The sequence below is a fragment of the Centrocercus urophasianus genome, unplaced genomic scaffold (genome assembly GCF_019232065.1).
Source record: "Centrocercus urophasianus isolate 14NV4802_14NV808 unplaced genomic scaffold, USGS_Curo_1.0 seq_33, whole genome shotgun sequence".
Classification (NCBI taxonomy): Eukaryota; Metazoa; Chordata; class Aves; order Galliformes; family Phasianidae; genus Centrocercus; species Centrocercus urophasianus.
Window position 1 is genome coordinate 42,268 of NW_024884900.1, and position 26,922 is coordinate 69,189.

Sequence of the window (26,922 nt, forward strand, 5' to 3'; positions counted from 1 at the left end):
GTTTCCGGGAAATCCCGTGACCTCGCGCCCGTTCCGCGCCCGTTCCGCGCCCTTCCCGCTGCGACAGATTGGCAAGCACCGGGGCCGAGCGCGGCCGGTGCACCGCCAGAGGCCAGCAAAACCCGAACTGCGGCCGCAGCAGCGCACGCACACAAGCCTGAAACCGCGACCGTTGGTAAGAAGCGCGTTGGGGGGCGGGCCAGGCTGTGGAGACAAAGCGATTGGCCACGGCAAGTCAAGTGGCGCCTGCGATTGGCTGGCGGGTGTTTGGGTGAGTGGAGGCGTTGCGCGACCAGCGGGCGGGGTTGGTTTGTGCGGAGCGGGCAGCAGCGGCGGGCAGCGGGGAGCTCGGTGCTCTCCTTTGAGGAGTGATGGGGCTATTCCGGAATTAACAAACCACTCTAATTTCTTTACAAATTATCGCGGAGTTGATTTTGCCGATCGTTTGATGAACAGCACGCTCAGGAAATCTACTATGACTTAAGCCCTGAAAACCACCTGAGGTAAAAATAAAATTTTCTTCTGTTTTAGAATTTGTATTAAGGGACAAGTTGTACATGGAGTGTTAATTTAGACTTTAACTTTAGCATCTAATGTGGTGTTTTTCTGTCTCCTCCATTTCTTCTCTCAGGCTCCCAGTCTTTTGTCCCAGGTAGGTCAAGAACACGGTTCCCATGAAAATGGAGTAGAGAAAGAATACTGCTTAAAAAATATTGTAGAACTGAAACTTCAGATGGGTGCACAGCACACCTTTCATTTGATTTCAGATTTTTAAAATGCATTTCTGCAATATGTCCATTAAAAATTACTGTGGAAACCATTTCAATTAACATACAGTAAGTTTTTATTTCTAGACAGACCTTATCTGTCAGTGAGTGAAAGGAAGTGCTCCTGTTCTTCCACCCGATAGAGCAAAAGCTGGTTGGTTTGCTAGAAGCCATGGTGCATAGCAACCACTTTGTTGACCTCCCGTGTCGTTCGGAGCCCCCTCCTGGAACATTTGTCTCTCATTTAAAAATGCACTGTGGTGCTGCTTTGGAGATAGAGACTGCACAACAGCTGGGAGCAAATCCCACCGTGAAGGGAAACAGAAGATGGGGCTTTTAGCTGGGCTCTGCCCTTGGGAATAAGCAGTGTGAAGCAGTATCAGTTAAGGGGAGAAAGAGATGTTTTAAGGACGCCTGTGCTACAGCAGGGACAAACTGTGTTGCAGAGGAACTGCTGTGTTTAAATGGGGAGAGAAGTTATTTCAGAAACACTGGGGAAACACAGTGCTCTAAAAGAAAAACTGATATTGAACCAAAATGCTGTGACTGTGTTTTGGGGACGCTGGTTTTAACTGCCTTAGAAGTGTCCCTTTGTCCTTGTTTAGCCCTCCCTAGACTTCTCAATTTACTTTTATCTGGTGTACTTTCTCCTTCAGTTTTCCAGCTCTTGTTGTCTCATATTTTTCCAGTGACTGTGCTGCCGCTGGTGTTTTTCTTTACAGTCTACCACAACTTGCAGGACACTCTTTAACTCCTACATTTGTTAACTTTTTTTTTTTTTTCCTCCAATTTGCTATGATTGTTTTTCTCTTCTTCTAACTTCCATTTCCAAATTCTCGTTTCTTCATGCTTTTTTGAAGGTTAAAAGGACAAGAATTTTTTTACCTTCCTGGACCCATCCTTATATCTTTTTGCTTCTGCAGCCAAATATAATCCTTTTCCTGTTTTCAGGCTCCGCATTCCAAAAATTCACCTGTGTTCCATGCAGAACCCTTCAAAAACCAATGGCCAGAATGCTACAAGCTCCACCCCAGTTGCATTCTTCAGAATGGCACGTTGCAAACAAGATGCAGTGTGCCAGTGCAGAGTCTCAGAAATCCAGTTCAGAGCGCTTAGTAGCTGAGAGTCGAAGACTGGTGGATGAAATAGAAAAGACAACTCAGAAAACCCAAAGCAGCGTCAACAAGAAAATAGGTAAATCCCATGTATACTTTTCAAGTGGCATTTGAGCTAGGTGTTTGAGAGGGACTTAGAAAATTACATGACTGTGAGTAAGAATATATGTCAAGGGCATGTTATCTGATCTCGTGGAGAAGTCAAGATATCATCCAAAAATATTTTCAAGTGGATTCTTTATTTTGTTTGAAATTATGTCTCCATACGTCAGGTCCAGCATGAAATTCACACAATAATGAAGTCATTCTATTTCTAGCCATATCTAAGATACGACCAACAATGCTCGGGCTTTTATTAACAGTTGTTTGAAATTTTCATTCTGCAGAACAGAGACTGGAAGAAATAAAGTTCTGGAAGCAAGAATTAGATAACAAACTCGAACAACTTGTTAATGAGACAGAGGTACTGGTTACTTTCAAGACCAGGCTGGAGAAAGCCTTGGAGAGCTGCAGAGAGCCACTGGTAATTTCCCAGAAGTGTCTCCTGAACAGGTGAGATTAAGAGGAAGAACATTCACGCAGAGAAGAAAATCTGTGTAACAGACCTTTAACAAATACAGCAGTGGCAAACTAAGGGCCTGCTTGTGCAGCAGAATCACTGTCTGGTTTGTGTTGTAACGTTAGAGGGCCAAGCCCATAAAGGCAAGGAGAAGCTTTGGGTATAGAATGCTGGGCTTCACCACTGTTAGCTATAGGCGTTTCAGCAATGTGACTGATGCTTTTCTCTTTTTATTTAGGCAGAGACGAGCTGGGACTGACTTGGTGCATGATGAAGTGGAACAGGAATTGGTCAAGGAAGCTGGAGTTCTGCAGGGGGTTATTGCTTTGCTTGAACGTACATTAGAACAAACGAATGAGCAAATCAGGTGCAGAGACAAAGAGCATAACAAACATGGGTTAGCTGAAAAGCAGGGCTGTCATAATCTTGACAAGTCATGTCAGGCTGAATGCGGGGCCAAGATTACCTTCAGTGCTACACAGTTATAGAAGTCCTGTTCTAATCCATAACATTTGACAATTAATTGTAAGAAGTTCTGTTAGAACTGAAAGTACTGCCACATGATCTACAACCTTCTCAGCCAATCCTGTGGCTTTAATTCCAATTGAAATTATACCACTGATTTATACGGAATTTGAACCATGCTCTAGGTCTCGGGACGTTGCAAATAACAGTTTGTGAATGAGGAATTTTGAGCAGCATTTGCATGGCCTGGTGTACCATTTCTCACATGCATATTAGGGAGATCTGTAGGTGCTTAGACTTTGGCTTAGAGTGCGATCATTTCTTCCTCTAGACTAAACCGTTCCACAAAATACAACCTGGAAATGGATGTGAAAGACAAGTTCACAGCTTTGATGATTGACAATTACTGTGCTAGCTTGACAAACAACACTCCTGATGTCAGATACGCTGATAAAACAGTGGAAATAGAAGGAAAGTAAGTGGTTATTTAACTTGATGGATATACGTTAATTATATCAATTATAGGATGAACTACTGCAGCAGCAGCAAAATTAAAGTAGCTGTGTGTAAGACAATTCATCATTGTTCTGTTGTACTTGTGTAATTTCTTTTATACTTCTGTCCATCATTTTAGTATCTGTGTAATACATTGTTGAAATAAGCCACAATAATCCTATTTCCAGTGAATTGCTGTTCACCAGAAGTTTTTGAGTCTCACAGATAGCTATAGTAAATTTCTCACGTGGGTTAAACCCAGAATAGATTCCTCTAACTTCCTCTCCTCTCTCAGGGTGTCCAAGCAGGTCAAATGCTGGACTGAGGCAGATGAGGTATGTGAGGTTAATTCATCTGTCCAGTGTGCAGATCTTGGGTGAATTAGTGGTTTCGATGAAGAAATACCAGCACAAAAGAACAGAGTGGCAAGAAGAAACAGGCTGAGTAGCGAGCTGACTTGCTCGGCATAGAAGGGACTGCCAGCTCCTACCACTAGCCATGTTAGTGTCCATCAACAGGTTGTTTAACTCAGGCCATACCCAGAACAGCGTTTGCTGCCATGTACGAATAATGATTATTGAAATGAAACAAAGGAATCTCTGAGGGACTTCCCAGAGACCTGCCTACCAGCCACTAGTGCACAGACAGTACTGTCCCCTTCTGAGGATGGGCTTCCCAACTATTGCTGGAAGTGACTACGTAAGCATGGAGGGCTGTCCTGTGTGCACAGTTAACGTGTGCATAGTAAGTTGGTGTTAATAATACTAGCTGAATTGTAATACTTGTAACACCTTCATTGATGAAAGATGTTCCAAGAAATACTGGTTATTATATGTGTCTGCCTATTTGTCCACATCTTTCCTTCCTATCTGTCCATATCTTTTCTCCCTTTTCCTGCTATAAGTCAGTCTCTTATCAGGAAAGGAAAATAATAACAAAGTTGTTTTGAGATTGTAGCAAAATGATTTTTTTTTTTCCTTTTACACTCGTGCTTGGTTTGTGGAGTAATTATAGATTTATGAAATAGTGGATGCTGCCAGCTGATGACCTTTTATTTTGAATCTCTTTCAGTTTTGTTAGCCCTGAAGACTGGATATATTTCTCAAACATAAATGTTGAAAAGGCTGACAAGCAGAGAAACAATTCAGTGGCACTAAGGGTGCTGATTGACAGCATCCTCTCCCAGGCAGTGAATGACATGTGCAAGCAATATGAGATGGTGAATATCGCATTTAGAAATAGAGTGGAGGAAGTCAGAGATGCCAAGCACAAGCTGGAGACACTCCTCGCAGTGGTAAGTTGTAGGAGATCATCAGTGAAAAGATGTAAACAGCAAGCTTTGGTTATCAACCAGTTGGCTCAGTCCAGTGTACTGAGGTGTCTTGAGCTACTGTGGTTAAGAATTTTACCTTTGCAATACTGGCAACAGCTGCAACACAAGCTTGCCTCAGTTTCCTTTAACAGTCATCTTAGATTTCATTTACTTATCCAGATGTGCACTGCTATAAAGGTGTATTCCTCAAATCAGTCGATTGATTGAAGTATTCTAGTAGATTTCACTGAAGCCAGGATTTCCCTTGTGATTTTTAGATACATGGGGCTGCTAAGGGTTTTTTGCGATTGTGCTGTAAGAGCTTAATGGCTTATAAAATCAGGGCCAGAGTGATTGAAGTTCAGCGTATGAAAACTGTGCTTGAGTTCTAAACGTTAACCACTGAACTCAGTGATGTTGGCGCCTCTCCAGTCATAATCCTGGACAACCTTTGTGAAAATCTGTTGATAAAATAACACCTTAACAGAATGAGTGTTACTGTAATTACTGTTACTACAGCTATTAAACAAGATGTTGAGGATTTTGCTGATTGTAGGAGAAAGTGTGCTGTGCTTTCTTCTGTCGGATTTGTTAAGGTGATGAAGGAGGCTGCCTCGCAGGAGATGAACATTGTAGCCTTAAAGAAAGCAATTGCTGATAAAGAAGGACCTGTTAAAGTGGCTCAAACCCGCTTGGAGGCAAGAAACCATCGCCCTGGAGTGGAATTATGTTATGACACAGTGCAATATAGGCTGACCGGTGAAATTCAAGAGATTACAAACAACATTCAAAGGCAAGTGGGAATGACGAAAGAGTGGGGAAATCTGTGGTACAGATTATTTGGTTAAATAAATAGTCCAAGTAACATTGGGTTCCAGCTATTCTCCATGAAATTTTGAGACATGCTTTCTCCTTAAGGGTAGCACACTTTAAAGCACACTGCATGGATATTGTCTGATTGTGAATCCCCGTCCTTGTTTTTTCACTTCGAATTACTTTTGCATATGACAAAATATCGATGTACTCTCAACTAACTTCTGGCTGTATTTTCCCTGTTAGGTTAAAGGACACACTGGCACTGGCTGAAACAGAGCTGAAAGGTCTGAGACGTCGGCAGCTTTCCCTGGAGGAGGAGATCCAGATCAAGGCAGATACATTATACATTGATGAAGTGCTCTGCAAGCCAATGAGAGAGTCTGTTTGCATTAACAACTTTTAAAGCCACATTACTGGACAGTTCATGCTGAGATTTTGACAAACTCCAAATTTATTGATTTGAATTAATGCTGTCCTCATTCTAGATGTGTGAGGCAATTAAAACAGACAGTACTTACAGCTAGGACTGTGCTCTTGAATGTCTGATGAAATCCCCCACTGGGCAGTAAAGTTCCAGAATAAGAGGGAATGTGGCAACGTGCTTTCCATGTTATCTCAGGTACAAGCAATGACATCTTTTGCCACTGAGAGGTGTAGAAGTTGTGGAAGCTAGAGCAGTTCTCTCACAAGACACTGGTAAGCTGGTCCAGTGGGAGTGCTGACTGCCAGGATTAGCTGCGGTATGGTTTTTTCTTCTTAACATCTGCTGTTAAGAACTGGGCAGAGAGTGTGTTATGAAACTCAACAGAACTAGGGAGTGATGATGCGGTGGAATGGAGTACCTGACTGCATCTGAATCGAGACGAAGCCAAGGCTGATTTTGGGCTAATCGTTTCCTTACTCCATGTCTCAGTTTTCCTATTTGTAAAATGGGAACAAACAGACGGCCTCACTGGTAAGCTGTTTGAAACTCTACAAGGGGAAGTGCTGAATGAAGAGGGTCTTATTCTTACTAGAGGTGCCAACGAGGGCTGAGGAAAAAGCTCACTGCTGCTTCTGGTTCTGGTGAGGGAAAACAAAAGAACGGCAAGAATAAGTGATACTGGAGATATAAGAGGCTGGTTGCCAAGTCCAACACTTTAATCCAGGGCATAGTAAAATTGTCCTTTGCATACGATGGTATCTCCCTTTCAGAGGGATGCTGACAAGATTCAGTTCTCCTATTAATGCCCTCCAAAGGATTTGTTCATCATTTGCAGGTGTAACTCCTTGTGGCTTTACTCCAGTGGATAGGTGATGACAAAATAGTTAAGCTCTGAGTCAATCAGATTTTTAAACTTCTTGTAAATATTGTGCAACAGCTGCTTCTCTTCACTGGTCTCCTGTCGGGATGTGTAAATCCTGACCTGTGAGCATGAATGGTGGTCATGTCTCTCAGATACGTGCAGCAGTCTCAGCCCATTAAAGCTTGTGGCAAAAGTAAGCCTTTGTTGCTACTGAAGAATATGGAGAAGCCAAATTCTTAGAATAAAATCCTAAAATTTACGTACAGTTTTCACTCTGAACTGAGTGAAAATTACGACTCATCTTCTGCCAAAGAATTTTTGGGAAGAGGAAAGTTCCTTTTACCCTCAAGATTGACACATTCTTGGAATACGCATGGCTCTGGATCTAATACATTTACAATTCAGCAAGCAAAATAGTATGACAGTATGGTTTACACCAGCTGCATTTGTGGAGTGGCCACATACAGTACAACATCCCTTTTTGGTGAGATGTGTTTATAGCTTTTGTTTAATGAGATTCAACTGTCATGCTTCAATTTAAGCATAGATATGAGTACGAGGACTGAGTGGAACAGACAATCCCTAGCTTAATATAGGAGGTGACAGAGGGAACCCATGGACTAGCACAGATTTGCGGAATGGTTGGTGCTGGTTATTAAACTTACATAGTATTCTGTAATATTCCTACTTATGGATTAGTAGGTTGGAAAGAGTGGTTCTCAGGTAGTAGTAGGTTTCTAAGTGGTTCTCAGGATTCTTAAAATGCTAAAACATTATATAGGGAAGGTAGTTATGCTAACATTTCCTTCTCCAACCTTACTGCGGGATTATAGGGACCTCAGCATTTCTCTGGATATGGAAGAGAGGAAGGTAGGTAATGGGAGTTTTGAAGCATCGAGTCTTACCTTTATTGTAGTCAAAAAGCATTTCCTTTCTGCACGATTCTGCAGCAACCTCTCCACAAAAGTAACACTAAGAAATGCCCAGACTTTCAGAAAAAACAATCTCCTGCATGATAAGATAAGCTGTAGCAGCTCATCATCCAGCAGCTCATTGTCATTGTTTACTTCAAGGGTTAATTTCTTCAAAAAGAAAGAACGCAGTCAGTTCTGTGAAACAAGGCTTGCACTAGCTAAACTTCAAAGTGTTTCCCAATTTTACCAACAGAAGTGACTGACAGCAGATCAGCTGTGTACCTTGACACGAGCAGAGAACCTTTTTTTTGTTACGACAAGAATATATGCAGTGGTAATTTCCATTCTCCCGTAACGATGAGCTTCCCATGTACGTTATGTACCGTCCTAAGAGACAGACAACTTCCAGTGGGTGCAATGCCCACAACTCATGCCATGGTACTATTTTGCATACCAGAAGTAATTCAAGATTAAAAGTACATCAAAAAACAATTTCTAGAAAGCTTTACTGATCTGTGGTGTCTATTGCAAACTCTGCAATGCATTAGGCCTTAGAGAAATCTGTCAGTAACCATCAGTTATAAGGCCACGTGCTTCTCAGGCACACACAAACTTGATGCTCATTTATATGGGTCAGGTGTTGAATACCTTTCATGATACATCCTTGGTGATACCAAAATGCTTTGACTGAAAAGCTTTCCTACAAAAATAACGCTTTCCTGCCTGAAGGTTCCTTTTGCTCACAGCTGGCTTTACAACCACCAGTATTTTTTGAGTGTTTTAGCATCTTGTGTTAAACACTTTCATCATGCTAAAACGTGCTTGGCAACCTGACGTAAGTGACATTTGTGAAGAACAGCATAACGGACATTGTGACAAGAACGATCACTTGAAAGGGACTGTACAGCTGGTACACTGGAATGGCTAACTCCTAGGGTTATGCAGAATGCCTACACCATTACTTTGCTTAGCTTTGTGCAGCGAGTTGTCACGACTGCTTGCCTTACCTGCAGCGCATGCCAGTAGGCTGGGAGGATGTTGGTGAGAGTAGGTCTCATCATCCAGTCCGGGTTTCTGAAATAGCAGCTCCGTAAACTGATGCTCCTAACTGGTATCTCCACTAGCAGGATCCTGGCTAGATGGTCATGTTTCATGACTCTTTCAAAGTAGAAGTTCACATTCAATTTTGAGGCTCTTTTGGCCAAGTTGGCCCATGACATTCCCTGGACCACTTGCCCATGGGGGTCATGGATATGACATTTGATATTCAAGGTGCACAGGGAATGAGCACTGTTCTTACAGAGATTGTCCAGCAGTTCATCAGAAACACAGTTATAATTGAAAGTCAGGATAACCAGGCTGTGGAACTTGGACACAGTATGGTGGAACAAGGTGCTGCTGTAGACAGGAAGATGGAGACTGAAGAAATCCTCAATGTTTATTTCGGATATAAAGCTTTTATTAGTCAGGTAGCTCAGAGAATTCAGAAGCTCACAGCCTTCTTCCAAGGTTACTCTTGCTCCTTTTAAGTTGAGATAATTAAGCTGTTTGCTCATTCTTTTCAGAAAGGTACCTAAGTTCTTGATAAACTGAGCCCTGACTATGTTTTTCCAGACCAAGCGATCTAATTCCAGGTGCTTGATGCTCAAGGATACCAGGCGACAGTTACATTTACCCAACTGTGAGAAAAGGCTCCTCATAGACACTTGAAATTTTCGGGTAAAGACAGTACTGTTAGGATGCAATAGCTTGATTTTGAGGTGTTCCAAATACTTGCCAAATTTCTTGACGTACCATAGTGCAGTTTCATATTCAAATGCATGTGCCCTTGATGGTTGGCCATTGAATGTGATGGTTCTGGTTCTCCAGAGGGATCCTGAGTACATGGCTTGATTCCATTTTTTACAGACCAATGCAGCTTGAGATCTGTCCTTGTCATCTAACCAATAGAAGACATGTCTCAGACAGACATCAGGTAGATTAGCCCAGGAGCTCTGCTTAAGGTCACTGTCATCCTCCATTGAGGAAACACTTCTTGACAACTCTTCTGAGTGCAGAACAAAACCTAGATGAATCAGTTTGCTAGATGAATGGCTTGTAATCCCCACAGGATGTGCCTTTAAAGCAAATAGCTAAAAGTTGCCTTTTTTACATCCAGTAGCGATAGTCCTTTTTTTGCCTCTGTACTCAAGTTGTCAGGATCCAAGTTCTTACGTCTAAACTGTGGTCTAACCTAAATCAAAAGAGAAAAACAAACAATGAATGAAAAACAACCACAGTAAGATAAGAGCACAGGACATCATTGAACATTTTGGCTTTTAGTCTGGCTAAACAAGGAAACGGTATAATAGAGCAGTTGTTGCAATTGATAACGGCCTGGGGCCTTGTGTGGGAACTGCTGAATCACGGCCTGAACCTCTGATTGACCACCTGAGGCGAGCACAGTCAGCCCTGGGAGCACAGCTGAAGGCAATTCACCTGTGCTGCTGGAAGGGGTGGAGCCTGGCTGCACCTCTCCTAAACCCATTGAAGAGCTGGCTGCCGGGGGAAAGGATCTCTTGTGGAGATCCCTCCTTTGGAGTTTTACAGCCCGGGACACAGGTAAGCACTCTATCTGTTTTCTTTTGGTGTAATAACCTGCTTAGTCAAAGTCTCTGATATATTTCATAATTATAACATCTGTATATTCATTGATTATAAAGGCCTGATACCTAGCGTTCCGGGCTATACAGAGATGAACAGTGATCTGTGCAGAAGCAATGCAAATGACCATTCTTAGATCTTCAGAGTATTTGTCAAGAAAACCTGAGGTAGTACCCTGCTGTAGATGGAGGTACAATCCCTGTTGAGAGTAACGAGCACTGTAAGCTGTTCTGTCGCTTTGCAAGATGTTCAGCCGTTTTCCTCCAGTGGATAGGAAGGAGAGTGAACAGGAGATGGGGTGTAACAGTAAAACACAGAAGAAAGTAACCACATTGCAAGAAATTACCAGTTCAACTCTCAAGGCTAGGCTCTTAGTATGCAGCTGCCTGAGCACCTTTCCAGATTTGATGGTTTCCCACCTGTGTTCATGATTTACTTTCTGTACCTCCTCCTGCCCCTTCCTCTCCCAAGTTCAGTCATTGCTATGAAACCAAGAGGTATTCTTTGTGATGTCACAACTGAATTTATGCTAGGGCAAACAAAACTGACTTGAACCGAGTTAACTGGGCTGAGGTGAAGACACTGGAAAAGAAAGATTTGCTTGGTCATCTCAGGAACAGAGAAATACAAGCCATAATCTACAGACATAGGTGGAAGCTATATGTTTGTTATTAGCACTTTTCACCACCTGGATAAATTGGATCAAGCAACTGACCAGTAAAGATCCAAATAGGGAAACAATGCATTCCTATTTCTTCACTTATGATCTGCAAACTTTAGCTGTGAAATGCAAATTACCTTCCACGTATCTGCTAGATGCTTGCTTTCATAAGATCCTTTATACAGATCAGGGTATCAGTTGTCTCTGCCAACAGCCACACACGGGGAAAACTTGTACTTTGTTAGTACTTCTGCAGTGAGGCAAAAACGCAAAATGCAGGTGCTTCCTATCTCTACAGTGCGCATATTACCTTGTGCACTGGGCAAACCACTGCTTAGCTCTTGAGAATTAAAAACAAACAAACAAAAAAAAAAAACAACCAAACAAACAAAAAACCAAAACCACAACAGCTGGGGATACTGATCTATATGATCTAGTCCAAAATCAAGGCTTAGTTGCTAGCATGACCGAAAGACAAAACAACTAAAAATCAGGTGATGCCAGTCTTTAAACAGTCTCTTTCCTCCTCTGTATGAGAAATTTCCTTGTTGTAGTGGAAATGCTAAGTCAAGTTTGTAGAACACTGAAGCAGCGATGGAGCAGCTGGTGTGAAGGCAAGGCTAGCCCAGGGCAGCTCAGCTGCATGCCATGTGCCTGAGTGACTAGAAGGGCTGGAGCCGGCATTCCACCCCTTCTCAGACTTCATTTAAGGGTTGGCAGTGGAGGTGAGGGTATCTTGCTGGAGATCCCTGCCCACCTGAGGCCCTCCAAACGTATGCAGCTTTTTACCTTTGTTCCAGTAATAGCTGCATTTCATTAACAGGCCTATAAGGTCAGGCTGGCTGCCCAAATCAACTTTGCCTTGCTGCCTCCCTTTTGGACTGGGACTGTTCTGTCATACGTTATTTCTGCATTAGAAATTAGAAACCACCCTCCGTTCTGTTAGCACCGTGTCTATTCCTAGTTTCTTTCCCTCTCGGTACAAAAATTCTAGCTGTCAGCAATGATCCTTAAATAAGTCATGGGGCTGTAATTACTGCCTCGCTTTCATTGTTATTTAGGACTCACAACACTCCTCACCCCACAAAGAGTTTTGTTTTTAGCATTTTTTTAATTACCTTGAAACCTTTCCTACACGAATGCAGGTTGGGGGCAAGGGGATGTGCAGTGGCACATAGTTAAGATCTGTTGTGCCTCTTCCTATCTGGAATCCTTAAAGTGAATTGGCAGGGGAAAAAAAAAAAAGCATATATGACTGTAATATATAGAAATACATTTCTATTAATAAGGAATTATTTACTGAGATGCATTTGCTCCTATGGTAGCACATGAATGCAAAAGGGTATAAATGCCATCGTGTGGAACTTACAAAACAACAAAAGCAAAAAAACCCAACAACAACAAAAAAAGTAGTGCTTTAGAAGTCATGGGAAGTATGATGACAAATCAGTGGTGGGACTCACAAAGCACTGTCAGTTGGCAGACAGCTCTAGGATAAGGGCAAACTGTGTGTGTGTAGCAGTCAGCTGCTGAGCTTGAAGGGAGAAAAACATTCTGGGGTGGAAAGAGGGCACAGAAGCTGCCAAGAGCACTTCTTCAGGTTAAGTACTCACCAAGAGCGATTTTTCAGGTAAAAGTGTTTTTACTAACGCTCTTTATAAACGCTCTACACACAATCATATCTTTGTTAAGATGAAAAAAGACCTCAAATACCATAAAGCACAGCCCCCCCTTCCCACTAACCCCATCTCTTGGTGCCACATCTCCACAGTTCTGGAATGCCTCCAAAGACGATGACTCCACCACTTCCCACGAAGGCTGTTTCAACACCTGGCCACTCTTTCTGAGAAGACATTTCTCTTAATATCCCAGCTGTCTTGTTTTCTTTTAGGGTAGGATTGTAAGGAATGCAGACCACTTTCTCAGCACTTTGGTTTTTTTATCTGCCTGATTTGCTGAAGGACAGTCCGAATGGTTTCTGGTCCAGCACTGTGCCATCTATCTACATCTCTATCTCCTCCAGCTGCACAAGACAGTGGGTGGTGTCATCTGAAGTCTGGAATCATCAATGTATCAGCGGAAAGCAGTAATTAAAAAGCTTTCCTAGGCCTCTGGCACCGAATGGGTTATCAGAAACAAGAATTATGTGGCCACCGACCACTGCACAGCACCTGCAGCTTCGTTGCAGAGATGCTCCGGTTGCTTGCCGGGACGTATCATCGCTTATGCCCTTTTCACATCATCCTCCGTTCCCGCATCTCCCCGCGCTCGTCGCGGCAGGCGCCACCGCCGCGCAGCACCGCCCCGACCCCACCGGGCGCGGTCACCTCACAGCCTAACGGCCGCTGCGCGAGCGAGAGGCGGCAGCCAATGGGGAAAGCGGGAAGCGCCGCCGCCAATCAGAGAGCAGGCGGGGCTGGATTTGAACGCGGCGGCCGAGACGGTTGTCGGCCGGCAGCAGTCTGTCCCCTCTCGGTCTCCTGCCTGCGTAAGTACAAACCCAACGCAAGCGATGGGCAGCGCTGTCCGGTTGCGGCCCGTGCTTCCTGCCGTAAGAGGAGACTCTGTCTCCTCCGGTCTTAGTATCTATCGCCTTTACTACCCTTTTGTTGCGGTTTCAGCCGTGCGGTGCGGAAGCTCGCGGGGCGGGAGTGGCTCTGCGGGTGCGGCCACGGCTGAGAGCGACCAGCGGGGATAAACAGCGCTTGACAGCAGCGATTAACCAACAGCAGACGTCATCTTATCACAAAGAAGCGGGGTCAGGGCGTTGGACTCGATGGTCTCTGGAGGTCCCTTCCAACCCCTACAGTTCTGTGATGTCTCGGTGCTCTCGCCGTATTGATGTGTCTCGGGTAGTTGGTTAACTTCTCAATTACAAGCCTTTCCTTGCTGCTACGTGCAAAAATGCACTGAAGGCATTAATACCATGGACGTTTTTTGATTTAGAAGATTTCATTAGAAGATTTCTTGCATTTTGAGATAAATTAGAACACTTCTGAGAGGTGGGGTCTATTTAAGAAATGAAATTTAATAAGGGATATATGGAGGGTTTTGTAATATGTAACGATGGCAGAAGTCTCCTGGGTTTTTTTTTTGTTTGTTTGTTTTTTGTTTTTATCCACTGTATGTCTAATTCATAATTAATTATTGGTAAAATTTACTCTTAATTCAGGTTGCTAAAATACATTTGCATTTCAGTTGCTTTTCAGAAGTAATAGCAGTATATTTTGCAAATGAGCTAGTGAAAATTAAGAATTCAGAATACATTCTTAACACTTTCATAGATTGTTATAAGCAATGGGCATTTTAGCCCTTCTCGCTTTTCTTTTGTCACTAGCAGGCATGTCCACTTTTGGACTTGTCTATGTACAGTTATAACAGTGACTAAAGTGTAAGCTTTCAGGCAGGAGCAAACTTGCCTGGGAGTAGAAAGGTGATTTAATGAAGCCACAAATTTTATGTTAGACCGTGGTTTAACTTGCAGTTAAAGTCTATTCTACTTTACAAGATTGAGTTTCACAGTTTACCAGGACTCATGTCCTGAAAACCAAACAAATAAGACTTGCTCACAGATATACATAAATAGCTGTAAAAATTCATGTTTTCTTCCCTTCAAGCTCAGAAGTAAAATGCTTGCTTGGCTCTACTTTTGTTGTTTTAGGTAAACGTAGCTAAACATATTATAGAACAGTTCCATTTCTCCTTTTCCACACTGGTGCACCTTGCTCTAATTTCTCTTATTCTCATTATTTTAAAAATAAGGTTGATGAAGAACAGGAACAAGATGGCATCTATGCTTCAAAATGTCAGGGCAACAATGGACTGGCAGAGACACCTGCTTTTAGCTGACTTTGAGAATGAGAGCCCTGTACCAGACAAATACAAGAGGAAAACTTCTCTCAGTTCTCTTAATACTATCGGCATGTCTCTAAGAAAGCGAATACCGTTAAAGCAAGTAGAGCTGAATTTCCATGAGACACCACTTTGGGAAAACATGGAAGCAAGAAAGAAAAGCCAAGTGCTCCAAAGTATTACAAAAACAGCAAGAAATGCTTTTGGAACAGTGTCACAGGTACTTGTCTCTGCAGCAACATGTAGGTAATGTCTTTTTGCTTCAATTTCAGTAGTAAGATTGTTGGGCTTTCATGTCCTCCTTAGATTTATCCTCTGTACTGCACAACGTAGTGGTTGGCTCTAGAACACAAAAGCTATTGGAGGGTGTCCAAAGGAAGGCTATAAGGATGGTGAAGGGTCTAGAAAGGAAGACATGTGAGGTCACTGAAGTTTGTTCAGCATAGAGGAGGGGAGGCCTCATGGCAGCCTACAGCTCCCTCACCAAAGAGCAGAGGGTCTCTGCTGAGTTCTGCTCTCTGATGACAGGACCTGAAGGAACGTCATGGAGCTGCATTGCGGATGGTCAAGTGGGGACTGGGGAAAGATTCTGCACCAGAGGGTGATGGGAATGGAAGAGGATCCCCAGGGAGTGGTCTCAGCCCCTTACTGCTGGAGCTCAAGAAGCGTTTGCACAGTGCTCTCAGACACAGGATTTCAGTTTTGGGTGGCCCTGTTTGTAGACAGGGGTTTGACCTGACTATCCTTATGGGTCCCTCTCAGCTCAGGATAGCTTATAAGTATGTGAACTAGTTGATTTTTATTATCCCTGCTAGGTAACTCTTGCCTTTTTATTATCTGGATAAATTACGGCTATGACAGAACAAGAAAGAAAGTGAAAAGTAGGAATATGGGAAGTAGTTCAAGCAAAACCTTTTCCCTTACTGCATTTCATAATGTAGGACAGAGCAGCCCACACAAGGAAGAATGTGGGTAGGCTGCCACTGCATGCAAATAATTGTTTCTGAGAAAGGTGTAGCTTTATATATTATATGTATTTAATCATTCTTGTACCCGCACTGTTTATTAGGATGTTCTTCCAAATTGTCAACACAATTTGGACTCATAAAATTCAGTTGGTAGTATGTTAGCAAAGTTTGAAGTTTGTGTTGTTCTAACCGTTGGCGGCAGACTTTAAGTTAATCAGCATATATTAAGGAGCCTGGCTCTTTCTTGCACAAAATCAGCAGGTGCTTTTCTTCTAAAGCATACAGAAATCCTTGGCAAGTTTCAAGGATTCGGGGAGCAAATGATTCAATCCAAATGGGCACACAAAAAAAGCATTCATGCTAGACTAAACCTAATGTGAGAAAGAGAGCTAGGGATTCGGTTCAGAGAGGCTTCCTCATCTTTCTGGTTCCAAACAATAGACTGATGGACTCATTTAGCTTAATATGTCTGTCTAATGCGTATTTCAGAAAATACGGAAGACTTGCCAAAGGCCAATACATTCAACTGTGACCTTTCCAGCTGAAGACGCCGGCAGCAGCTCCGCAACCAGTTTTTCCAAGAAAAGAAGAACAGTACAAACACCTTGCCTTACTATAAACAGTGTTACTTCAGCAGCTAGTTCTACGTGCACTCCAAGGTCCAGCAGAAGATGCTTGCTTTGGCCAACAAGGTTGTCAGAACATACAAAATTGACGGGTTTCCCATCTTGGCGTGGTGAAGATGCTGTCCCACTCGAGATCAAGGAGAGCATCAACAGCACTGAAGAGCCTCTGTTCATCACCTACTCCTGCCAGCAGAAGAATGTAAGCTGCATTCTTTTGTAAACCTTATTGTTCTTTTTTTAGTTATTGTTGCTATGACTAAAGTCTTTCTTAAGATTAAAGGCAAGATGAAAGTTGTTAACCTATTCCACTGAGACAACATACTACTAGAAGATTTAAATTATTATTTACATGTCCCACAGTCAGAAATAGACTGTGACAAACAGCATCCGATTCAAAATCACAGAAGAAATCATAGAATGGCACAGGTGATCTTAAAGATCATTTAATTCCAAGCCCCTGCGCTGTGGGCAGGGTTGCCACGCGCTTTATCAGACTGCCCAGTGCCCCATATAACCTGGCCTTGCGCCCCTGTAGGGGGTGGGGTATCCACAACTACTCCAGACAACCTGTTCCAGTGCCTCATCACCTTTTGAGTAAAAAATTTCCTACTAAGAGAGGGAACACTTAGATTAAAACCATTCCCCCTTCTTTTATCACTGTCTGCCCATGTAAAAAGCCTGCCTCCCTCCTGTCTTTAAGCTTCCCTGAAATACTCCAGTACTGAAATGAGGTGTCCTCAGAGCCTCCACATCTCCAGACTGAACAAGCCCAGATCCTTCGCTTTTCTTCATTGGTGAGGTGCTTTAGCCCTCTGAGTATCTTTGTGGCCTCCTCTGGACCTGTTCCAACAAGTCAACATACTTTTTGTGTTGAGGGCTCCAAGCCAGGATGCTGTACTCCAGCTGGGGTCTTACAAGGGCAGTGTAGAGGGGAGCAATCACCTCCCTTGCCCTCCTGGCCATCCCTCTTTTGATGCTCCCTAGGAAACAGCTGACCTTCTGGGCTGCTAGCGCATGCTGTTGGTTCATGTTGAGCTTTTTACCCATGAAAGTACCAGATTACTTCTCTTCAGGAGTGCTCTCAATGAGTTCTTTTCTCAGTCTATACACATCCCTAATTCAAGTGCAGCACCTTGCATGTAGCTTTATTGAATCCTATGTGGGCTCACATCTCAAAATCATGCGGGCCCTTCTGGGCTCTTCCTTCTGATGTATCAGTTTCATCACTCAATTTCGTGTTATTAGCCAGTTTGCTGAAGGTACACTCAATCCCACAATTCAGATAACTGACAAAAATGTTGACCACTGATACTAAAATGGAATCCTTGGGGTTGCCGCTTGTCACTGACATCCACCTGGATTTAGAGCCAATGACCACAACTCACTGTGACCATCCAACCAATTCCTTATCCACTGAATAGGCTTGGGTATTGTCACCTGTTCAGTCTGTTCATTTTAATCCTTAGTAATGACAATTCTGCCTCCAGAGAGGAGTTTGACGGTGAGTTGGAACTGGTCTCTTCAGGGATTCACCAACTGAAGCATCTCTTCTGGGCCCCTGATAATGATATTGTGTAAGGGGAGATGTAAATACTGTTAAGTATCCTTCATCTCAACTCTCTCATTTGTAAGTGAAGATAATGTCAAACAGGTGAAGTAGTTGTTCAATTACCTTGACTAGACCTGCATGTATCTATGAGAAAATCTGCTGTTTGGAGAGCGAAAGATACATTAATTCTAACTTATTTAAAACTTCAGTGTGTGGAACCAAAAGGTTCTTCCCTCATATTCAGTGTGGCTTCTATAGCACATTGTTGCACAGTTATGAAGCTTAAGCTTTATACTGAGGATTAGTTAAATTTTGTGACTTTGCAATGAGCCATAAGTTAGGCTTCTATGTAAACAATTCTTCTCATCCCATATGAGACAATGACTGGTACTACTGTCTTTGTCACGTGACCTTAGCTCTTACTGATCACTAAAATTATGAAGCACAGCAGAAAAAACTATTGCCCCAAACAGTCTAATTTTAGTCTTTTTATCTCTAGCATTGTCTTGGCAGTTAATACAATGACAAAAACTGTAGTTGATGCATGCATCGTTAGCATTTTTAAACACAGTAATTGTACTTCAGTGAATGGGGAGCAGTAGTTCTTTGTTCTGTGTTTCTGAACATCACTTTTAGTGTCAACTTATTGAACCATTACTAGGTTTGCTATGAGAATGTTACAAAGGCCTCACCTACCTTCTCTGTGATCTGCACTGTGATGTTAACACAATGTCCAATACTAAAAGGAGGTTATAATCAGGAGGGAGAAAGACTTCTAACATGGTCTGATAGTGACAGGACAAGGGGGGAACAATTTTAAACTACAAGGGGAGAGGTTCAGATATTTGGGGGAAGTTTTCACACAGAAGGTGATGAGACATTGGAACAGGTTGCCCAGAAAAGGTGTGGATGTTCCACAAGGTATAAAAGGCCAGGTTGGGTGGAACTCTGGGCAACCTAATCTAGTGCCTGATTTTGTAGCTGGCAACCCTGCCATGGTGTGGGAGTTGGAACTGCATTGTCTTTGAGGTCTCTTTCGGCCCAAGCCATTATATGATTAATACCATCATCTATTAGCAGTTGAAGTATTCCTTTTGTTTAAAGGGGAAACTATACTGTGTGTAACAGTTAATATTCTTGTAACAAGTTGTAGGAACATCATTTCTGTAACAGTTAAAAAAAAAAAAAGAAGCTCTCCCCTACCTGTGCTGGATTGAAGCTTTAAACAGTGATGTGTGCTGCTTTCACTGAGCAACTCATTCCAGTTCTCCTGCATAGACAGATGCATACAGTGCGCTGTCACTGGCTGGTTTGTAGGTTCTGCATTTGGAATACCTGTAGAATAAATGTTGCTTTCTGTTCTGGTGTATAATTTGCAAGAATTTTAGCATCGTAGCTCCCGCTTACCTTTACCGTGATGAATCAAGATTTGATCTCGAACTGTCAACGGTTGCTATCTCCATGCATTCAAATGTATCTGTTTTAAATAATTAGTTTATATTGCAAAAAATGCTCCTGTTGGTAGTCAAAATGTTGCCATACTTAATCACTATACTGCTGTTTATGCTCAATGAAGGTTTCAGAAAAGCTTTCTTGTTTCTTTTTACAAGTTTTAAGTGAAATACACAGGTCCCATTAACCGACTTTTCCAGCAATGCATGTGAACAACCAATCATATAACCTTGATGACTTCATGCTGCTAATAGCAGTCTTGTTCTTCTGCAGGCACCATGCAATATCAAACTACTGCTATTCTAATGGCATGAAGTTTGCAGCCTGTGCATCAATCTTGGGAACTTCCTCAGGCTGTCAGAAGGCAAGGAAAGAAACTCCGTTCAGCAACTGGTGCCTGGACAGAGATGGCTGTAAACACCGTTAGTTTATGAATATATATAAAGGAAAACTTCATTTGAGATATGAGACTATACCTTATACTGTGCATAGAACTGTGTGCTTTAAAAAACAATTACATTTTATAATATTTTTGGCAGAGCAGCCTAAAACTACTCTTCCCTTGCTTTTGCTGTTCAAGCCAACTAGAGAAATAAATCTGAACCACAGTGCACTACCTGTCTTCTGCTGAGACAACGGACTGTCTTCAATGGGGCTGTCACAACTGTCATAAAGCACTAAGTAGGAATGGTCAAAGCAAGGGCAGAGATCTACAAATGATGATCATAGGAAAGAGTAATATTCAGATCCTCCTATGTATTATGAAAGCACTGATCTGTTATTTTCAAAGCTTAACAATTTATCTTATTTTTTCTAATACTAACAAATCAAAAGCTAACTTTACATGTTAAAAAATGTTTTAAAGTTTAAAATGTTAACTATAATGCTTAAATGATTGCTACTTGAGTTTTGACCGCAACTGCCATTCCAAGTCAGCAGGTTTCTGTACTCATTTCCAAGTCACAGCAGTGGAGCCATGTTAGGACTCCAACTCACAGCCCAAGGATTGCTGTTAAGTAAGTGAGCCCAAGTAGTTCTACCCTAAATCATAGCAACTTAGTTTTTTGCTCCTATTTTAAATACCATAATGGCAGCAGAGTTAAACGTTGCTTTTGTACAACACCATCTGTCATTTAGTTATATGCAGAAATTGCTTATCAGTTAATATACATAAGTTGCTCTGAAAGTAATGCCTTATATTTATTTCCATAAATATTCAGCAAGTGCTGATGAATGTCAGTGGGTGCCATTTTTTTCCCACGCAGAGGAATTCAGTTCCTCACCTTTGCTTCATACAGATCCTATTTTGTCAGACTGCCACTCTCTGTTGCATGACAAGAAAATGTAACAGAATAATTGTTTTAAATCACTAAGAAGATTCAACCTGTATTGCCATGCTACCAACATATGTTTCTGATGTTGCAGGCCAACATCATGAAGTGAGAGGCATTCATTTTGGAGCAACGCTCTTATTATAACTACTGTTATTTGCTGATACAAGGCAGGCATTCTGTTCAGTGAAGTACACTAGGCATTTGACACATGTCTTTCAAACTTAAGCAAAGATTTCTTAAGCTTCTAGAATTCAACGGCTATTTCCACAGTAGCAGTTCTGTGCAAGTTTTGGCATTTACTTTCTACTCTAAGCTGAACCTTCAAACAAAAGACAGATTCAGAGACCTTTTCTGTACAGTGACTTTTAAGATGCACATGCAATTTGGTAAAACTGGAACCGCTAGAATGTTAACGATATTAAGTATAAATGTAGGAAACAGTCGTGTTCGATTCTGATTAAAGTACTGATTTTTAAACTTGTTTCTGATTTCCTTTTTACCTGTTAAACCAATTTATTAAATAATGAAATAATTAGCAAGCTCTGGAAGCACGAAGACAACCCAGCCTTCAGACGACTGGTGAGAATGTTATTTTTCTTTTTCTTTTTTTCTTTAAACAAACTGAACCAACTTAACCAAAAACCCACTGCCTTTGTATATGGAACAGTAGTTTAAGTTACTTTGTATGTACTGAGACTGCTTCTATAACATTTTATAAAAAAGGATGGTGTCTCATTGTTGCAGTATCTTCTCATACTACTTTTGAAAAAGGAGGAGGGTTGGAGTTCACAGGTTGACTTCTGTTCACAAATCGAAGTTTTACGCCAGATGGTCACCCACATTAAACAGCTTGTATCCTGTTTCTACTTGTTACTGCAACATGCAAACGATGATCTAAGACTTCCAATACCATCGATAAGAAGAGTCTGGAACACTGCTTGCTTAAAGGCAAGGAAGGTTTTATTTAAGTGATTAATATAAGATTTTAAAAACCATCTCACATCAAAATCTATACGAGTTGTAGAAATCTTACTCCTTATTTCATATTAAGAAATGCATTATTGTACATTTTTGAATCTTTACAAGGCAGCCATAAGAAATATAAACATTTGTTACCAGATAGAACCTTCGCACTGACCAACAACATTTAAAAGTTTACACTCAATAAAACCATAGACTGAAAGAACAATGTACAATTTCAAGTTTACTTACAGGAATTAAGTTCTAAGTGGACTGCCCTTTCCCCAGCAAATAGAAAAATATGTTAGGGAGACAGCTTGGGGTTCTGTGAGAGAACTGCCATTTTGCCTCTACCCAGAGGTCCCAGAGTCGCTAACCCTTAGAGGCTCCAATTTTTAAGGTACACAGTAATCTCTATTAACTCATATCTCAGCAGTAAACCTGTTTCTTTTTCTCTTTCCCCCTCTCTTCCTCCACTTGAGTTCTACACAACCTTATCAATTAATGATCTGCCAAAATTTTTCTCATGCTCCTCTATCCTCTGAACAGTGCTATCCAATTTGAAAGGTAGCTTATTGGGTTAAATAACAATAGAAAAATTTTTATCCCCTTACCTTGGGCTTAATCTGAAAGGAGGGAGAGAGGGAACACAACACCTTACTTTGATTCCAGAGTCCACGGCACAGGATTCTATCTGCTCCAGGACATCTCCTATTTTTGAAGAAAAAGGGCTCTCTTCATCCAGAAAGGTGTGTGATTACCTTTTTTTCTTTTTTTTTATAAAAAAAAGGAATTTAGGATCATAAACAGAAACTTAAAGTTACAACTGAATGATTAAACAGTATTGAAGTCAAATTACCTTGTTAAAATCACAATTCCTACTGAAGCTATGAACACAGATCATAAAGAATCACTGCTCTCACAGAAGCTGAGGAAGAAAGCTGGAAATGTTTGCGCTTAGGGAATTCTACCTTGTACCCAACTCCAGATGTAAATGAGAAGTGCCACTTTCTCCCCTGCATGACTGAAATGAACAGTTCAATGCAGATATCTTGACTTCAGTTTTTGTATTTCAAGCTGAAACCAGAACAAATTATGAAACTGCACCATATAATCTCTTCCTCTTTCCGCTATTAAGCCAACAAGCTTATTAAGAAAGGGTCCACATTGGAATTGTCTAGCACTTTTATAACATACTCACTATCTGTAGCTTACAGGCAAAAGGAGGAAAAATGTGGGAAATCCTATCTGTTCAGTAACAATTACTGCAGCAGTTACAAATTATAAAAGCTGAAAACACCTTTGGTTTTCTGGTATAATTGAGAATGCTTTCAAATGAAGTTTTAACACATTTAGGACAGGAAGCAATATAAAAGGAGGATGAATTTCATTTTTCCCTTCTGAATTTATACTGTGAAATACATGATAATTCTACAGCCTTAACTATTGGGGATTAACTTAAATACACATAGTAACAGTGCTATGATACTGCAATGTGTAAAATACACAACGTGTTCACTAACAAAAGCAAACAGAGGCTATTGTGCAAAATGGTGGAGCTTCAAGATAAATGTCCCTGTTCTTATTTTAATTGTAGATGAAAGTATCGAGTTTATTTCTCCGTGGTTTCCTGATAGCTGCACTTCTACATAATGAGTAAAAAGTTTTAATTTTGTTAAGAAATTATTTCCCTACGTAGTAGAGAAGTGATACGTAAGAATGAAAGGCTATTTTCATCCAAACAAATCAAAAGAGCAATTCTCACGAATCCCTAAGGAATGAGAGGAATGATCAATACCATGTCAATTTTACACTTGACAAAATTTTTATGCAGAATAGATATACGTCATGCCACAAAACTAAATAGGTGTAATTTGTCAAACAAGAACCTGTTCCAAGTGCACTAGCGAATACAAGTACTTTTTTAATTGAATAAACACAGCCATTGTTTAAAAACAAATTACAATTGTGCTGTGAAAGCAGAAACAAAGCATCACTTAAGGTTGCTTTCAGTAGTTACACAAAGATGCCACAGTGTAAATGTGTGTTTTCACAGTATCTCAAATCTTGAGAAGTCTAAAATGGCCACTGATTACAGCTGTTGTTAGTTTTTGTTTAATACAGTAATTTAAAACTGGATATACGTCAACAATTCAAAGAAGTGGCGCTTTCAGGCGTGGCCCACGTTGTACTGACCTGCACTACCACCAGCATCCACTGAAATAACGGCTTGGTGTTTCACAGTTTCACTTCTGCTTCTTCTGTTTGGCAGATCAAGTGTAAGTGCTTCTCTGTAATATACAGCTTCTGTCTGTTTCTCTTCTGTGGAGAGGCTTCAAAACTTCCACAGACTGTAAGGTTAAAGAAAGCACTGACTGTACAGAGAGCGCAGCAGTGAGGAACAGCAGAAAACTGAAAGACTATCAGGTCGTGCTCGACCTCAGTGAATGGCCTGCTCAGGAGGCCTGATTATGCCTCCATGATAACAGAAGTGAAACTGTAATCTCAACAGAAAATGAATGCCTGTGAACAGCCACGGGGTTTTATGTAGACAAAGTATAAAACTAAAGCACTGACTAGAAACAAATGTTCCAGGAGAAAATGGGATTGAAGAAAATATGCTGTAAAAAAGTAGCAATTCATCAGGGATTGTCCCAAACATAACTGGGGAAAAAAAGGCCAAAAAAATCCCAAGTAATTGAAGTCCTTAATCATGTCCACAGAGTACTGAACTGCCAACTTAGCTGTGAGATGCCTAAATCACTACCACCTCTTTCATACTCTCATCTCCACCACAAAATCTGTGTCATTTTAGTGTCAGCTGGCTAGAGCTTTCAAAAGAAATGCATCTCATGTTTGTGAAGATAAGCTCCAAATAAGCATGAAGCCTTAACCTCCAAACTGATGTCTGCATCACCGTTTGTCGAAATGCTCCGATGGAGGCATGCTATCAGGCGATGAACCGTTCTATCCCTGAGCATCAGTAGTGCTGGCATGATGAACTGACCATGTGAGTTCTCATAGGAAACAAAGTTAGGGAAAATATTTCCAGCTGAATTCCAGTACTACGTTTAGAGACTGAATGGTTACCACTCTAAATCAAGCATGAAGAGTAGCACTTCTTTTACTACTATTAGCTCATACTATACTGTATATACATATATAGAACCAACACAGTGGCTAAAAAAAAACTCCAAAACTGTGAGAGTCATCTGACCTTGTGTTCATATGAAGTCTTATAACAACAGTCACAGAATCACATACAGATCTCTCTTTTGAAAAGAAATAGGTCTTTTTATGTTAGCAACTTAAATCAGAAAATGGATTTTGGCATCTCCTGGCTTGTAGAGGTAGGCAGCTAAAGCAGAATTTTGCTAATACTAGTAGGCATAGTGATTACTATGAGGAGACATGCTAGCCAGCACCCAGTGCTTAAGAAAGGAAGTTCAAATTCTGCAGTCAGTGTTGACTTTACGTCCTCTAAGCAAATGTCAAGTCTGCTCTTTGCATTCCTCCACTCTTCAATTCATTCACCTATTTAAAACCAACAACCAAGAGCACGCTCGAAATACTTATGCTCCATTGGGCTTGCTCTGGCAAGAGTCAAAACTGCCAGTCATTAAAACACGAGAAAATAGAATGTTTGTTTTCCCAGGAGGCTGCCAAAACTGCTCTGTAATATCAGCTGCGTATTGGTCAGACACCGGGCTACTGTGGCTATTCTTTTCAGAGGATGTACTCTGGGCATCTTTTTTTTTGTTTGTTTGTTTGTTTGGTTTTTTTTGCTACCTGTTAAAGCAAGATATACTTAACAGAAAAGGAGCACAGATATAAACATCAGATATGCATTTTTGCTACCGGCTTTTTTTCTTTCCTAGATTAGCAGCAGGAAAGAAAACCTCATCAGTACGATAAAGAAGCCTTCCCTGCTCTAACATCATCTCTGGTACCTGTGCAAGCAGTGAACTGACTGGAGGAAGGTGGAGTATGCTCTCTGGTATACCTTGTGCAAGCTCTTCCTAGCTGCAGAGGCTAAGAAAAGAAATGGACACAATCAGAATAAAAACACACAGTGGACCACGATAAACCACTGAAAACTACTTTAAATTTACGTCTTAAACAACTATGAAACTAGTGGGAAAACTGTAAGCCTGAAGACTGCTTCAGTGTAGTTCATTTAGCTTTTGCAGCTGGCTACCTTGTCAGCAGAGATTAAAAACCCCAGCCTCCAGTAACATAAGTTAACCGTGAGCTACTAAAATCTTAACATCCTTCCTAAATTTGCAGCAAAAAATTACCCCTTCCCTTACAGGAAGCATTATGAAAAACTACTGATGTGCCAGAGATCTTTCAGGATGTCTGAAATAGGTAACTCAGAAATTTGCTAAGTGACAAGCTCAAAAAAAACAACAACAGCAATCACCACCATTTATATACTAGTTTGCTGGTCGCCTTTTAAGACAAAAGCCACGAAGCTGTCCTTCAAAAAGCACACTGAAACTTCTGTGTGAACAAGGAGTTATCGGACTTACTTCTGCATTGTCATGGTAGTTTTCCACTGCATTCCTTCTTTGTTTTACATACCAATTTTGAACTCATTATCCAACAGGCTTGTTTCTGTTCCGGCTATATTTTAGGAAAACCTAAAAGGGAGGTTGGGGATGACGACATCCTCCCCCTGGTGCCAAAAAACTGAGGGAGGGAAGTCAAAGAAACCAAATCTAGAAACAGCTCAAGAAATCACCTGTTGACTTCAAGCTTTCTCAGGGTCAACACTCTGATCTTAACTTTAAAAGAAAACTGGTTTTTTGCTCTAGCAATTTCACCACAGGTTTAGAAACATACATTAGTTCTATCACAAAAGTTATATTGGTGAATTTGGCACAGTGGAAATAGATGCATAATGAACTAGAAAACTGCAACTGGATTAAACTAACTACAACATTTAGTTTAGAAATATTATCACTTAGGGAAAATTTCACACATTTTACTTCTAATAAGTAAAAGATCTAAGAGAAACCAGGAGAACACACATTTGGCACCTCCATTCTTTGAAGCTCAACTGTTGCAAGTTTGATTGCTATAGATTGTCTTAGCAGAGCACTTGCTGTCAAGCATGACAAGGTAAATAATTTACTCCATTAGCAT

The 26,922-nt window shown here is 41.3% G+C and overlaps 4 protein-coding genes across 13 annotated transcripts in view; 2 read left to right on the forward strand and 2 right to left on the reverse strand.

Moving 5' to 3' along the window:
• The first annotated feature begins 320 nt into the window (after positions 1-320).
• TEKT1 (tektin 1) lies at positions 321-8,158 on the forward strand. 2 transcript variants are annotated; one of them, XM_042830201.1, is made up of 8 exons: positions 321-503; positions 1,719-1,961; positions 2,269-2,434; positions 2,680-2,808; positions 3,238-3,381; positions 4,473-4,695; positions 5,310-5,506; positions 5,773-8,158. In XM_042830201.1, exons 2-8 carry the CDS (start codon positions 1,772-1,774, stop codon positions 5,930-5,932), a joined length of 1,209 nt encoding a protein of 402 aa, XP_042686135.1. In that variant the 5' UTR covers positions 321-503; positions 1,719-1,771; the 3' UTR covers positions 5,933-8,158. The 2 variants fall into 2 exon arrangements, with proteins under 2 accessions (XP_042686135.1, XP_042686136.1); XM_042830202.1 differs by having other exon boundaries at positions 1,756-1,961.
• On the reverse strand, positions 2,103-13,287 carry FBXO39 (F-box protein 39). 2 transcript variants are annotated; one of them, XM_042830200.1, is made up of 4 exons: positions 13,205-13,287; positions 8,737-9,962; positions 7,721-7,897; positions 2,103-6,935 (listed from the first exon to the last, which is right to left on the reverse strand). In XM_042830200.1, exons 2-4 carry the CDS (start codon positions 9,748-9,750, stop codon positions 6,807-6,809), a joined length of 1,320 nt encoding a protein of 439 aa, XP_042686134.1. In that variant the 5' UTR covers positions 9,751-9,962; positions 13,205-13,287; the 3' UTR covers positions 2,103-6,806. The 2 variants fall into 2 exon arrangements, with proteins under 2 accessions (XP_042686134.1, XP_042686133.1); XM_042830199.1 differs by having other exon boundaries at positions 12,777-13,287.
• Positions 13,288-13,442: 155 nt separating this feature from the next.
• LOC122166531 lies at positions 13,443-20,718 on the forward strand. Of its 4 annotated transcripts, none has more exons than XM_042830361.1 (5): positions 13,471-13,521; positions 13,655-14,035; positions 14,796-15,105; positions 16,343-16,678; positions 19,754-20,718. In XM_042830361.1, the coding sequence occupies exons 3-5, from the start codon at positions 14,800-14,802 to the stop codon at positions 19,784-19,786; spliced, it is 675 nt and encodes a 224-aa protein (XP_042686295.1). In that variant the 5' UTR covers positions 13,471-13,521; positions 13,655-14,035; positions 14,796-14,799; the 3' UTR covers positions 19,787-20,718. The 4 variants fall into 4 exon arrangements, with proteins under 4 accessions (XP_042686294.1, XP_042686295.1, XP_042686296.1 ...); XM_042830362.1 differs by having other exon boundaries at positions 13,655-13,888; XM_042830358.1 differs by having other exon boundaries at positions 13,655-13,885.
• A 1,038-nt stretch (positions 20,719-21,756) lies between these two features.
• The window catches only part of PITPNM3 (PITPNM family member 3), a 51,032-nt gene continuing 45,866 nt past the window's right edge, over positions 21,757-26,922 (reverse strand). The window contains exons 22-24 of one of the 5 annotated variants that reach the window (XM_042830484.1): positions 25,725-25,806; positions 23,971-24,125; positions 22,395-22,543 (exon numbers count right to left, since the gene is read on the reverse strand). In XM_042830484.1, the coding sequence (XP_042686418.1) occupies positions 24,013-24,125; positions 25,725-25,806 (195 nt within the window). In that variant the 3' untranslated portion in view covers positions 22,395-22,543; positions 23,971-24,012. Of the gene's footprint in view, positions 24,126-25,724; positions 25,807-26,922 lie in introns of all 5 variants that reach the window. The other 4 variants (XM_042830483.1, XM_042830485.1, XM_042830481.1 and 1 more) reach the window with 4 other exon arrangements.